This window comes from Mesoplodon densirostris, chromosome 10 (genome assembly GCF_025265405.1).
Source record: "Mesoplodon densirostris isolate mMesDen1 chromosome 10, mMesDen1 primary haplotype, whole genome shotgun sequence".
Lineage (NCBI taxonomy): Eukaryota > Metazoa > Chordata > Mammalia > Artiodactyla > Ziphiidae > Mesoplodon > Mesoplodon densirostris.
In genome coordinates this window covers 72,817,420-72,831,014 of record NC_082670.1, presented here as the reverse complement: position 1 = coordinate 72,831,014, position 13,595 = coordinate 72,817,420, and the positions used below count along the sequence as shown (strand labels likewise).

Genomic DNA, 13,595 nt, shown 5'->3' with positions numbered 1-13,595 from the left:
ACGTTTTATTTTTATTTTTTGCAGGTTTGCATGCATCCCCACAACGTTCTGTCTGATGTGGTGAACTACACACTGTGGTTAATGGAATGTTCTCATGCTTCAGGATGCTGCCACGCTACCATGTTTTTCTCAATCTGCTTCTCCTTCCGGGCTGTATTGGAACTCTTTGACCGCTATGATGGTCTTCGTCGTCTGGTGAACTTGGTGAGGTTCTTCAGTGGCTTCTCTTTGTGAGGAGTGGGGGTCCTGCTTGTCTGGGCTGCCCTTTAGTGGCATTGAAGAGAGGAAGCTTCTGACTGGAGGAATTTTGCTATCATTTTTATGGATGAAGTCTTTTTTCCTCCTTCATTTACAAGTTTCTTTTCCTCTTATGAGGACTATACCATTGTAGACTTGCCTTGAATATAGTAATCTTACAGGGGGAATTGCTTGATCCTTCTAAAAAGCAAGTTTTGTGCCTCTGTGTCTTTCAACATGATTGAAAACTATGTAATTTTTCAATATAGGTTTAATGTTTTGCTTTCATATGGCTACTCTTAGCATGTTGTATGGACAGATGTACTTTGATGTTTGTCAATCTTCATGAGCACAAAAGTTGATTGAAGTCTTTCTCCTTTCCTTTTACTTTGCTCTTCCTCTTTGTTCTTCCTCCTCTTTTGCCCCATTCTTTTGCCTCTTTCTTAATAGATCAGTACTTTGGAGATTCTAAATTTGGAAGATCAGGGTGCACTTCTGAGTGATGATGAAATATTTGCTAGCCGCCAAACTGGGAAACATACCTGCATGGCCTTGCGCAAGTACTTTGAGGCTCACCTGGCCATTAAATTGGAACAAGTGAAGCAGTCGCTTCAGAGGACTGAGGGTGGCATTCTTGTTCATCCTCAACCCCCGTACAAGGTGAGAGAACCTTGTCTAAAAAGGAAACGTTGTTAGCACTGTCTGTAGCATCTTGGGCCTGAAATGCACATTCATATCAGTGGAGTCCACGTGGGATGTACATTGTTGGATTATACTTGCACTGTGTGGAGGCAGAATACTTGAAAATGGATGTAGGGAATTCCCTGGTGGTCCAGCAGTAGGACTTGACATTTTCACTGCAGTGGCTTGGGTTTGATCCCTGGTTGGGGAACTAAGATCCTGCAAGTCACACGGTGTGGCAAAAAAACCCCACAAAAAAACAAACAAAAAAAGAAAATGGATATATCGAGGACTTATTTTGCTCCCAGTTGAAAGTTTCTATCTCTGGGCTACTAGAACTAAAAGATGAACTGAGATGTCTGTAAAAGGGCTTTCTTTTATGGAAAGTACTAGATATTCTACCTTCTTCTGTGTGGAATTTTTTTTCTGAAAGGGTGCATCTATAATTCCACTTCACTGTCATTTTTGAACTTAATATGTTTTGGAACAAAGATTAGTATCTGCGTGTTTTAAAAATCACAAATTGAAAAGAAACCAATTATTTTACGTGGTGCTTCTTTTTCTTTTTAAGCTGTGAAATATATGCACCAGTGATTTGAACATTTTGTTACCTTTTTGGGCAAAATGTATTATGAGTCTAGTTATAAATAAAATAAAAGATTAAACATCATTTATATATATTCATTGTTTCACATGTGGGCTGTGGACTCAAGAAGTGTGGGATTTGAAAGCTATTATTACTTAGCTTTATTATTAAAATCTGTTGACCACTGAGCTGTGCTGGAGAAGATAGCAGGCAGATTGAGTTCTTTAATAATATGTATCTCTGGGCTTCCCTGGTGGTGCAGTGGTTAAGAAGCTGCCTGCCAATGCAGGGGACACGGGTTCGAGCCCTGGTCCAGGAAGATCCCACATGCCGCAGAGCAGCTAAGCCCGTGTGCCACAACTACTGAGGCTGCAAGTCACAACTACTGAGCACACGAGCCTAGAGCCCATGCCCCGCAACAAGAGAAGCCACCGCAATGAGAAACCTGCGCACCGCAACGAAGAGTAGCCCCCACTCACCGCAACTAGAGAAAGCCCTCACGCAGCAACAAAGACCCAATGCAGCCAAAAATAAATAAATTAATTAAAAAAATAATAATATGTATCTCTCCTTTTAGGCATGTTCATATACTCATGAACAGATTGTGGAAATGATGGAGTTTTTGATAGAATATGGCCCAGCGCAGCTATATTGGGAGCCAGCTGAAGTCTTCCTCAAACTTTCTTGTGTCCAACTCTTGTTGCAGCTTATTTCTATTGCTTGTAATTGGAAGACCTATTATGCAAGGTGGGACCATGAAGTTAAGAGTCTGCTTTTTGCTAAAGTTAATGTTGGTTTTCACAATAGTGTATGCTTAACAAACATTTGTTGAATTGAAATTTTGGACTTGAATCTGAGAAACTAAGCATGATAATTAAGCATGATAATATCATTTTAAATTTATAGAGTGCTTGGTCATGGTGATTATAAATACTGCAAAATAGACAAGGATAATTATCTGTACTCTTAGAGAAGTTACATAATCTACATGGCTACAGCTGCAGAGGTGGGGTTGAAGTCCTGTCTGGACACTGGAGTCCAGTATTCTTTGGTACTTAGACTTTAAATATCTCTCTATTGCTTGACAACCATATATAACATTTATCTTACCTTCACATAAAACTGTATTTTTTGCTCTTGTTATGATTTTCACCATTCAGTTGAAAACAGAGCAAAGCGGGACAAGGCTCAGGGAAAAACGGGTAATGGAACCAGGAGGTTGGGTAGGTTCTATTTGAGGATGATGTAAAAAGAATTAAAACTATATTTTGGAAAAGATGGAGTCTGAAGGGAAGATAGTAACAAAATTTATAAACAGTGGTTCTTGACCTCCTTTCCCTATCCACCCACTGCCATAAAGACAAGAGGTGCTTATTTAGGGTGCATATAGCTTGTTTGCTAAATCCCAGGATAATTAAATCTAGAGGAATACCTTTGGAGTGGCCATTTTCAAACTTTTTGGTCTCAAGATCCCTTTACTGTATTAAAAACTATTAGAACCCCCCAAAAGCTTTTGTTTTTACATCTATTGATATTTAACATATTGGAAATTAAAACTGAGAAAATATAAAAATATTTATTTATTTAAAAATAATCTGAACCTATTGCTTATTAGCATTTTTTATGAAAAGTTTCCAAAATAAAACCAGGTGATTTCAGCAAGTTTTTAAAATGTCTGGTTTAATCCCTCACATCTGCTTCTATATTCAATCTTTTGTGACATCACACATGACAAGCCTCTGGAAAGCTCTACTATACACTCTTGAGAGAATGAGAGTGAGGAAGGAAAATAACATCTTAGTGTTATTATAAAAATAGTTTTTATATCTCAGCACCTTCTGAAAGAGGCTCAGAGACTCCTAGGGTCCCCTAACCACACTTCAAGAACCACTGTTTTAGAGTATTAAAGTAGGTTATTATATTTACTTGGAGAACATTGCTTTAAAGATGATGGAAACTCAGAAGATAATGAGGAAGGTTATAAATACATTTTTTGAGTGGTAAATTCATATTTGATTACATAAGAAAATATAAATATGTCCTTTAAAAGCTTAACTTTAAAAATAAAATTAAATACTTGTTTTTGCTTAGAATATAAAAAACCTTAGAAATGAAAATTATTCTTAGCCACTGTTAATTTCTTTAGTCTTTTTTCCATAATGTATGTAAATATACATAATTGAGATTATAGTATTTAATCAAACTCATCTTTTAGATGAAATATCTCAAAATACATAAAGATACAGAGAATAATATAACAACTACTCCATACCCAGGGTTGGCATGTTGCTGTATTTGCTTCTTTTTCAGTTCCTTTCCATTTTCTGCCTCCTGAGAGTGACCAGTCTTCTGAACTTGGTGTGCATTCTCTCCATTTATTTTTTTATGCTATACATATGTGTGGATGTGTAAACAATAATATATTATTCTTTTGTATGTTTTAAAGTTATATAAAGTATTATCCTGTATACGTCTTTTGCAGCTTGCTTTTTTCACCCTTATTTATTTACTCTTTTAATATAAGTTTCAGGTATATAGCCACCCTTACGTGTTTGAGATTTATGTGTTGATATTTATTTGAACTCTTGTATTTCTGTACTGTAGTTTATTCTCCTATTGATGAACATTTAATGTCTTTTGTTTCTTTTTTTCCTGTTAAATGAATGGTACAACAAACCTTTTTGGAGTCTCTCTTGAGGATATGATGTGTATAACCTGGGTTGTAGTGTGTCTTCATTTCATCTATAGTGGGTGTTGCCAAGTTGCTTGGAAAATGCTCATACTATTTTCTTCCACTGCAGTCTATGGGAGTTTTCATTTTTATACCTTCTTGCCAATACTTGGTATTGTCAGATTTAAAATTTTATATCTTAGTTTTCTATTTCATTAATGTTGTATTTTGAGCCTTTTCCATTTGTCCTTTAGAGTTCTTTGAAAATAATTGTCAGTAGCTGCAAAGTAGTTCATCATACGAGTGTACCATAATTTAACACATATATTCCTTTTGTCTGTGTAAGTTTTCTTAATTCTTTTGCTGTCCATGATGTGTTAATGGACATCTTAATACATAAATACTTGTTTGTATTGAATACTTCTGGTTATTTCCTTAGGACAGATTCCTAGAGGTGAAATTCCTGGGCCAAAGGTTATGAACGTTTTAAGAACTTTGTTTCATATTTCCAAATTATTTTCTGAAAAGAGTATCCTTATTTCTACTCCCACCAAAAGTTTGAGAGCATTTGTCTCTGTACATCTTCATCAGCATTGGGGATTATCCCTTGTTTTTAATCTTAGCAGTCTGATAGGTGAAAATTCCATCCCTGTGTTTTTTTTTTTTTTTTTTTTTTTTTTTGCGGTATGCGGGCCTCTCACTGTTGTGGCCTCCCCCGTTGCGGAGCACAGGCTCCGGACGCGCAGGCTCAGCGGCCATGGCTCACGGGCCCAGCCGCTCCGCGGCATATGGGATCCTCCCAGACCGGGGCACGAACCCGTATCCCCTGCATCGGCAGGCGGACTCTCAACCACTTGCGCCACCAGGGAGGCCCCATCCCTGTGTTTTTTGAAATTAAAGTTTTGATGACTTACAGGCCCTCTCCTGATGCCATGGCTAGGGACAGAGCCATAGTCCCTACTACATCAGTAGTAGTTCTGATCCATTGTCTCTCTCTTTTAGCTGTTGTTGTTTCTTGTGGCTGTATCCTAGTTTCCCTTTGACTAATTCTTCTTCCTGTCCAGGAATGACACTGTGCGCTTTGCTTTGGATGTCTTGGCTATTCTCACTGTTGTGCCAAAAATTCAGCTCCAGTTGGCAGAATCAGTGGATGTGCTGGATGAGGCTGGCTCCACTGTCTCCACTGTAGGTAGGTTGTACCTTGCCATTTTTGTTATTACGTGGTCTTTGTTTTCCTTTTCCATTCTGGTTGTTACTTACCTGACCTAATTTTACAGTATTAGAACAGAAGGTAGTAGAGGAGGGTACCTTGTAAGTCTTATAAGTCATGCCATCAGTTTCATATAAGTGAGTCATGATAGTGAATTCAGGTTTTCTGGGTGGTATAGGCATTTCCACTATAATTGTACATGTGCATTCCTGAAAACCTTGTACTCTGCAGAGTGTTGTGCTAAAAATAGAATTTTTGAGAAAAATAGATTGAGGCAGACAGTAAAAAACTTAAGCAACTTTGTAATCTGAGCCCTAACAAAATTAGTAATTGGCAAGCAGTGCAGAATGGATAGAAGCTATTATACACAAAAACAAAAGGAAAATACCCTTTGTTTGAAAATACCCTTTATTAAGAGCAGGGCTGATGAGGGCTGCTGCTAAGGTGAGCATGGCAAGTTGTGTGACTGGCTGTGGGCCCTAGGGTGTACCACTCTGGGGAGAAAGCCCAAGGCATAGCCACTTGTTTTTAACTTGTTGCCACTATAGCAGCCAGGCTGAGGGCTTTTTCTTTTCCTGCTGAAGGTTTTTATTTATTCCCACTATTTTTGCTCTACTTACCCAGGAAAGTTTGTACATGACCCTGGGTGACTTCCACATAATACTGACGTCATTCCCCTATTTAACATACAAGGTATTATGTCATAAAGATGCATTGTAGTAGAACTGATTGCATTTTATACAAACTATTCCTTATACTTTTTTTTTTAATTTATTTTTGGCTGCGTTGGGTCTTCGTTTCTGTGCGAGGGCTTTCTCTAGTTGCGGCAAGCAGGGGCCGCTCTTCATCGCTGTGCATGGGCCTCTCACTATTGTGGCCTCTCTTGTTGCGGAGCACAGGCTCCAGACGCGCAGGCTCAGTATTGTGGCTCACGGGCCTAGTTGCTCCGTGGCATGTGGGATCTTCCCAGACCAGGGCTCGAACCCGTGTCCCCTGCATTGGCAGGCAGATTCTCAACCACTGCGCCACCAGGGAGGCCCTCCTTATACTTTTTTTTTTTAAGTGTAGTTTTCTTTTAAGTGGAACAAAATGAATAGAACTCTAAATTCTGACTCTGGAATGACTGTTGAAGTTGGCCATTAGTTTTATGAGGAATAATATAAAATGTTTATTTTTTTCCCCAATAGGTATCAGCATTATTTTGGGAGTGGCTGAGGGTGAGTTCTTTATTCATGATGCTGAAATTCAGAAGTCAGCACTTCAGATTATCATCAATTGTGTGTGTGGCCCGGATAACAGAATTTCTAGTATTGGCAAATTTATCTCTGGAACTCCTCGGAGAAAGCTGCCTCAGACTCCCAAAAGCAGTGAGCACACTCTGGCCAAGATGTGGAATGTGGTCCAGTCGAACAATGGCATCAAGGTGCTTCTGTCCTTACTCTCCATCAAGATGCCCATCACAGATGCAGACCAGATCCGGGCCCTGGCCTGCAAGGCCCTGGTGGGCCTGTCTCGCAGTAGCACTGTCCGGCAGATCATCAGCAAACTGCCCCTTTTCAGCAGCTGTCAAATCCAGCAACTGATGAAAGAGCCTGTGCTGCAGGACAAACGCAGTGACCATGTCAAGTTCTGCAAGTATGCTGCTGAGCTCATTGAACGGGTGTCAGGAAAGCCACTTCTCATTGGCACTGATGTGTCCCTGGCACGCCTGCAGAAAGCAGATGTTGTTGCCCAGTCAAGGATCTCCTTTCCTGAGAAAGAGCTGCTTCTGCTGATACGAAACCATCTCATTTCTAAAGGGCTTGGGGAGACGGCAACTGTGCTGACTAAAGAGGCTGACCTGCCCATGACTGCTGCCTCCCATTCTTCTGCCTTCACCCCAGTCACTGCTGCTGCTTCTCCTGTTTCTCTTCCCCGTACCCCTCGCATCGCCAATGGCATTGCAACTCGACTGGGCAGCCATGCTGCTGTGGGTGCCTCTGCCCCTTCTGCCCCCACTGCTCATCCTCAGCCACGGGCCTCCCAGGGTTCACTAGCTCTGCCTGGCCCATCTTATGCAGGCAACTCCCCTTTGATTGGTAGGATCAGTTTTATCAGAGAGAGGCCATCACCCTGCAATGGCAGGAAAATCAGAGTGTTGCGGCAGAAGTCGGACCATGGTGCCTACAGCCAAAGCCCAGCCATAAAAAAGCAGTTGGACAGACATCTTCCTTCCCCACCTACGCTGGACAGTATCATCACAGAATATCTTAGAGAGCAGCATGCTCGCTGCAAGAACCCAGTTGCCACCTGCCCACCTTTCTCTCTCTTTACTCCTCACCAATGTCCTGAGCCAAAACAGAGGCGGCAAGCGCCAATAAACTTTACCTCAAGGCTAAACCGCAGGGCATCATTTCCAAAGTATGGAGGGGTGGATGGCGGGTGCTTTGATAGGCACCTTATCTTTAGCAGGTAAGGAGAGGTTACCTCACTTCCTGGGAATTGGAATGATTTTTCTGTTTAAATCAAAGTATGTGGGCAATATCAGCATAGAGTAATTAGTCCAGAAAACCATCTGTTGACCTGAAATACCAGGAATTATCTCTGTGTGAATACATGAGCAATGTGACTATACCCCCTTCTGTCAACCATGGGTTCCTCATGTGATTATTGGCAATATATTGACAAGGTCCTCTGTGTTCTTACTATAACTAGTATGTTTTCTAGAACCCATGCAACACTCTGTCCCTAACTAGGCTCTCAAGTTTGTTTTTGTGCTGGTCCAAGTTGTCTCCTCTTCTCATTCCTTAAAAATCTTAAGTGAAGGTCATGGTATCCCAGGTTTTACACATGGGAATTTTTGTTATTGTTAAAATTTTTAAGTGAAGGTCATTTTCTCTCTTTTAAAATGAAGATGAACCACTGAAGGTCACTGATATTTTGGAAGAACCCATTTGAAACATAAATGCTTTGTTTTTCCTTCTGTCCTTCTAACAGAGTTTTCTTTTTCTGAGTCCTTGCCTGTTCTTTGTCTCTGATTCTCTTTTGTTTGCTTAGGTTCCGTCCTATTTCAGTGTTCCGGGAAGCCAATGAGGATGAGAGTGGCTTCACCTGTTGTGCATTCTCAGCACGAGAGCGGTTCCTGATGCTTGGCACCTGCACTGGGCAATTGAAGCTCTATAATGTGTTTAGTGGACAGGAGGAGGCCAGCTATAACTGTCACAACTCAGCTATCACACACCTTGAACCTTCCAGGGTAAAGGTCCCTTCCTAGGTTATTCTCAATCATTCTTCTAGGATAGGTTGGTGAACTGTGGGCTTGTGGTCTGACTGGTTTCCTGTATTTGTGCATAAAGTTTTATTGGAACACAGCCAAGCTTGTACGTTTATGTATTGTCATGGCTACTTTTACGCTACCACGACAGAGTTGAGTACTGTAGTTGCATGCAACACAGACCATATGGCCTGCATAAACCTAAAGTATTTACTATCTGGCCCTGTTTGCCAACCCTTGTTCTAAGACCTGAACATAGATAGATTTTTAATTTGCTTCATTTGGAAATGGAGATTATCAACTATGACCACTAAAGTTTTCTTTTTGTGTTGGAAGGAAATCTCAAAGTACTGTGAATTTTTAGGAAAACAAGCATATGATTCCAGTGGTAGTTCACAGTTCATTAACACTATTCTATGGATGAAATTGATGCCTTTGCTGTTTCTAAAAGTCAAGACTTAAGATGACAAGAATAATTTTCTGATTTTAAAGTAAAGGAGGTTGACCTTTTATTGGGCTTTCTCTTTGAAAAATCTTTAAAAATCCTTGGCTAAGAAGTCTTAACTGTTTCCAGTTGACTGATATTTCAGATGAGAGAGATGGAGAAATATGGCCAAATATTAAGAAAGGAGGAACCATCTTTGACATCTTCGCCAGTGTTGCATCCCCCCACCCCCTGCCTTGGAACTCTTATATTTTAGGAGGGTTTAATATTCTCTTAAATTTAGTTATTTTTTAGGACATAGGAGGTACATGTTACTTAAGTCCTAGCAGCTTCTGACCATTTCTTGGTTCCTAAAAGTTTTTCTGTTTTCTTTATAATCCAACAATATATATTATATTTTAGAATGCTAATGGAAGATGGCATTTATATAAACACATGATTACCCACCTTGGGCCTCCCATCTTCTTTTAGGACGGATCCTTGCTGCTGACATCTGCTACTTGGAGCCAGCCTCTGTCTGCACTTTGGGGAATGAAATCAGTATTTGATATGAAGTATGTATCTACTTTTATAACCTAGTCTCTCTGTTTTACAATTTATCCCCTTCATCTGATTCTTTGACTTAAAGGCTTTTGGGAAAAAGAGGAATGCTATAAGTTATATTGCTGACTTCTCTCTTCCTCATCTGTGGTACATGTTTAATAAGATTTTATTTTTCTTAATCCCTGGGTTTTCTTACCAGGTATGTACATTCCCATCACACAGCAGACCCTTCACTAATCCAAAATGGCACATCTACGTATTTTCTCACGTTCACATGCATACATTGCTATCTTTGCTGGAGCATATTTCAAAGGCACGTGTACCCTGTTAGCCATTTCTTCAACCAGGTAGTTTCCATTAATTATTTTGGATCTGCTTGGACAAACTGGTGGAAGGAATTTTCTTTTTAATCTTATGTGTACAATTTTTTCCTCTTTGGGAGCTGAGAATCTTTAGGTGAGTATAGTCAGGCAAGAGGCTGAGGATCACCTTATTTTCAGTCAGTTGAATAATTATGTCCCAAAGGTCAGTTACATCAGTACTTCTGTTTTGTGTTCATAGGCATTCCTTCACAGAAGATCACTATGTTGAGTTCAGTAAGCACTCTCAGGATCGGGTCATAGGCACAAAAGGAGACATTGCCCATGTAAGTACTTAAGAATCCACTTCTTTCAAGTGATTTGTCTATTTGTTTATACTGAAATCTTCTGGACTAAGTGTGAGGACTTAAGTCCTGTGGGTGACGAGAAATTACTCAGTGATATTCTTTCCAGATAGAATCTGTAAGTGTAATGAAGTAATTCTGAGCTATATGGGAAAAATGTGAAAAGAACTTAATCTGACAATTTGAGAACTATTTCATTAGCAGAGCAGATATTTTCAAACACTAAGTTTTAGATGAAATAAAGTCCCTGCCTTTATGGAGCCTCACTGGGGAGACAATGAATAAAGAAGCTAATATATAGTATGTCAGGTGGTAAGTGCTGCCAAGGAACAGAGAGCAGGGTAAGAGGTAGGAAGTGCTTGGTGGTGGTGTGGGGGACTTCCTTTTTATCTAGGAAATCAGTGTCACTGATTAAGCAGCGTCTTGAAGGGAGTGTGGGCATCATGCAGATGTCTGAGGAAAAGTGATCTAAGACGGGGAATGGCAAGGGAAAAGCCCTTACTTGGGAGGTGGGAGGAAGAAGGCGGGGTAAGAGCTGAGGTCAGTGATGGGGCATAGCGTGTAGCCTCTTGCAATGTGTTGTTTAAGACCTTTGGCTTTTCCTCTGAGTGAGATGAAGACACTGGAGGGTGGCAAGAAAGCACATGACTGGATGTAAAATTCCTAAAGTGTGAGTCTGGTTTCTGTGAGAGAAGCAAGAGGAGGCTTTCTAGTTAGGAGGGTGTTGTGCCAGCTAATATGTGAGAGCTGCAGTGGGGCTGTGCCTAGGTGGGCGTGGTGGAGGCAATGAGAAATGATGCAGCTGGGCCCTGGGGTTTTGGATACATGGAGTTTGTGATTCTCTTAGACACTCAAATAGGGAATGGGCAGTTGAATATACAAATTGGGGGTTCAGGAGAAAAGTCTGGGGTGGGAGATATAAATTTGGGAGTTGTTCACTTGTCGATAGTATGAACTGTGAACTTGGATGAGATCATTAAGGAGGCTAGAGAAGAGAGGTGTGAGGACAGAGTCCTGGCATGTGCTAGTATTCAGAAGTTGCCCGTGTGAGAAGGAACTTGGGAAGGAGAACAAAGAGTGTGGCCAGTTAGGTAGAAGGAGACCTCAGGAAAAAGATGTTCTCTAGAAGGCAAGGAAAGACTCTTTTGAGGAAGGATTGATCTCCTGGGTCAGAAACTGCTGATAGGTTGCATAAGATGAGAATTGAGGGAATTCCCTGGCGCTTCATTGGTTAGGACTCTGGGCTTTCACTGCTGAGGGCTGGGGTTCAATCACTGGTCGGGGAACTAAGATTCTGTAAGCTGTGTGGCGTGGCCAAAAAAAAAAAAAAAAAAAACGATGAGAATTGAGACGTGACCTTTGACTAACCATGTGGAGGTCAGTGTTAACCATGTCAGGAGCTAGTTCTGTGCACTGGGATGAAAAATCTGATTAGAGTGGGGTCACGAGAGAACAGGAGAGAAGTGGAGACACTGCGTATAGACAAGTCTTTTGAAGTATTTTGCTGAAAAATAAAGAGAAGAGGGGATAGTAGCTTGAGGTGGGGGATATGGAGTGGTGAAGAGAGGGTTTCTCTGAAACTTAATTTGAAAATGTTAAAATATATAGAAGAGTTGAAATGGTAGTACACATAACTACCACCTAGATTCATCAGTTTAATATTTTGCCATAGTTTCTTTCTGTGTAAATATGTGTGTTTTTCTGAATTATAGAAAGTAAGTTGCAAACATTTTATCCCTAACTCTTATAACATGTATATCCTAGCAATAGTGACATTTTATTACATAATCACACTCTGTTATCAAATATAAGAAAATTTATAGTAATTCCCAAATATCATCTAATATCCATCCCATACTCAGTTTTCCCGATTGTTCCTGATGTGTTTGGTTTCAAATGTTTTTTCTTTTGAACCAGGATCCAGCCAAGATTCACATATTGCATTTGGTTGTTATGTCTCACTAATGTTTTAAAGCCAAGAACCATTTCTCCAGTTTTCATGACATTGACTTTTGAAGAGATCAGGCTAGTTGTCTTGTCCCACGATCTGGATTTGTTTGTTTCCTTGTGGTGTCTCCCTATTTGTTCCTCTATTAAAGGAGGGTTTTTTAAAAAAGACTGGATATATTACAGCATGTCTGTAAGCTGATGGGAAAGATCTGGTCTCTGCATGGGTTGCACATTGTAGACTTTGGATAGTATATTGGGAGATTTTAAGGAGAAAAGGGCATTTCGTTGATGCCTTTCTCCAAAAAGTAACCTGTAAGAGTATTCTATGAGTAATGTTGGTTAGTCCACATGGAGAGTTTCTCTGTTTCAGTCTTAGAAACATTTTCTGTTTCTTGAAAGTGAGATGGGGAAGAAGAGGGTTTTCTTATCCCTATTGCAGTCTCACTTCTTGTTTTCTTACTTGTGGCAAAGAGACTTTTCAAACCTTGAATGGGAACCAAAGTACATAAACTTTGCTTGTATGGGTGTGGTCTTACTATTTTCCAGTTATTTTCAATGTTAGGCCTTTTATAATTTTGGTGGGCTTTGGAAAGCATGAGAGAGAGATTTTACGCAGCTTCTGTTTGAATCTGTCAGTGGATGGATTGGTCTGATTTTTCTCTTCCCACCCCTTCTTCTCTAAAGATTTATGATATTCAGACTGGCAACAAGCTGTTGACTCTGTTTAACCCAGATCTTGCTAACAACTACAAGAGGAACTGTGCCACCTTTAATCCTACAGATGATCTTGTCTTAAATGATGGCGTCCTCTGGGATGTCCGCTCTGCACAGGCCATCCACAAGTTTGACAAGTTCAACATGAACATCAGTGGCGTTTTCCATCCGAATGGGCTGGAGGTCATCATTAATACTGAGATTGTATCCTTTATGCCCATGTCTTAATTGCCATTTGTTACCTAGTTTGTAATGCAGAAATTATTTATCTTTCTACCAATACCTGGTCGAAGTATCCACACAGGTAAATAACCTGGTTTTTTTCCTTTGGTTTGAAGTATTATCGAATCTCTAGTGGATTCTTGTTATATATATTATATATATATATATATATATATATATATATATATATATATATATATCTTGTTATATATAATAACAATTGGTAATTATCGATGACTTTTACTAGCATGTTTTCTTTGTATTGGGAAGTGACCAGATTACTCCCTCCCACTTCCCCAGGTGTCAGATTGACTTTTATCTGTCTTCAGAAGGATTTTACTTTTGCTCTATAGAAATGACATGTAAGAGTAAAAAGAAGTGCTACTATTGGGAGAGAGGGAGCTCATTTAGTTTTTATG

General features: G+C 39.9%; 2 protein-coding genes across 2 annotated transcripts in view; one reads left to right on the top strand and one right to left on the bottom strand.

The window, feature by feature from the left end:
• Window positions 1-13,595, top strand: part of DCAF1 (DDB1 and CUL4 associated factor 1) — a 75,267-nt gene that overhangs the window by 47,668 nt on the left and 14,004 nt on the right. Inside the window, exons 10-18 of the mRNA XM_060110594.1 lie at window positions 25-204; window positions 688-897; window positions 2,082-2,251; window positions 5,240-5,364; window positions 6,573-7,836; window positions 8,422-8,620; window positions 9,555-9,637; window positions 10,188-10,272; window positions 12,925-13,158. Of these exons, the coding sequence (XP_059966577.1) occupies window positions 25-204; window positions 688-897; window positions 2,082-2,251; window positions 5,240-5,364; window positions 6,573-7,836; window positions 8,422-8,620; window positions 9,555-9,637; window positions 10,188-10,272; window positions 12,925-13,158 (2,550 nt within the window). The remainder of the gene's footprint in view (window positions 1-24; window positions 205-687; window positions 898-2,081; window positions 2,252-5,239; window positions 5,365-6,572; window positions 7,837-8,421; window positions 8,621-9,554; window positions 9,638-10,187; window positions 10,273-12,924; window positions 13,159-13,595) is intronic.
• RBM15B (RNA binding motif protein 15B) overlaps window positions 5,596-13,595 on the bottom strand; it is a 28,605-nt gene continuing 20,605 nt past the window's right edge. The window contains exon 5 of the transcript XR_009533595.1: window positions 5,596-5,625. The gene's annotated coding sequence lies outside the window, so the exon portion shown is untranslated. The remainder of the gene's footprint in view (window positions 5,626-13,595) is intronic.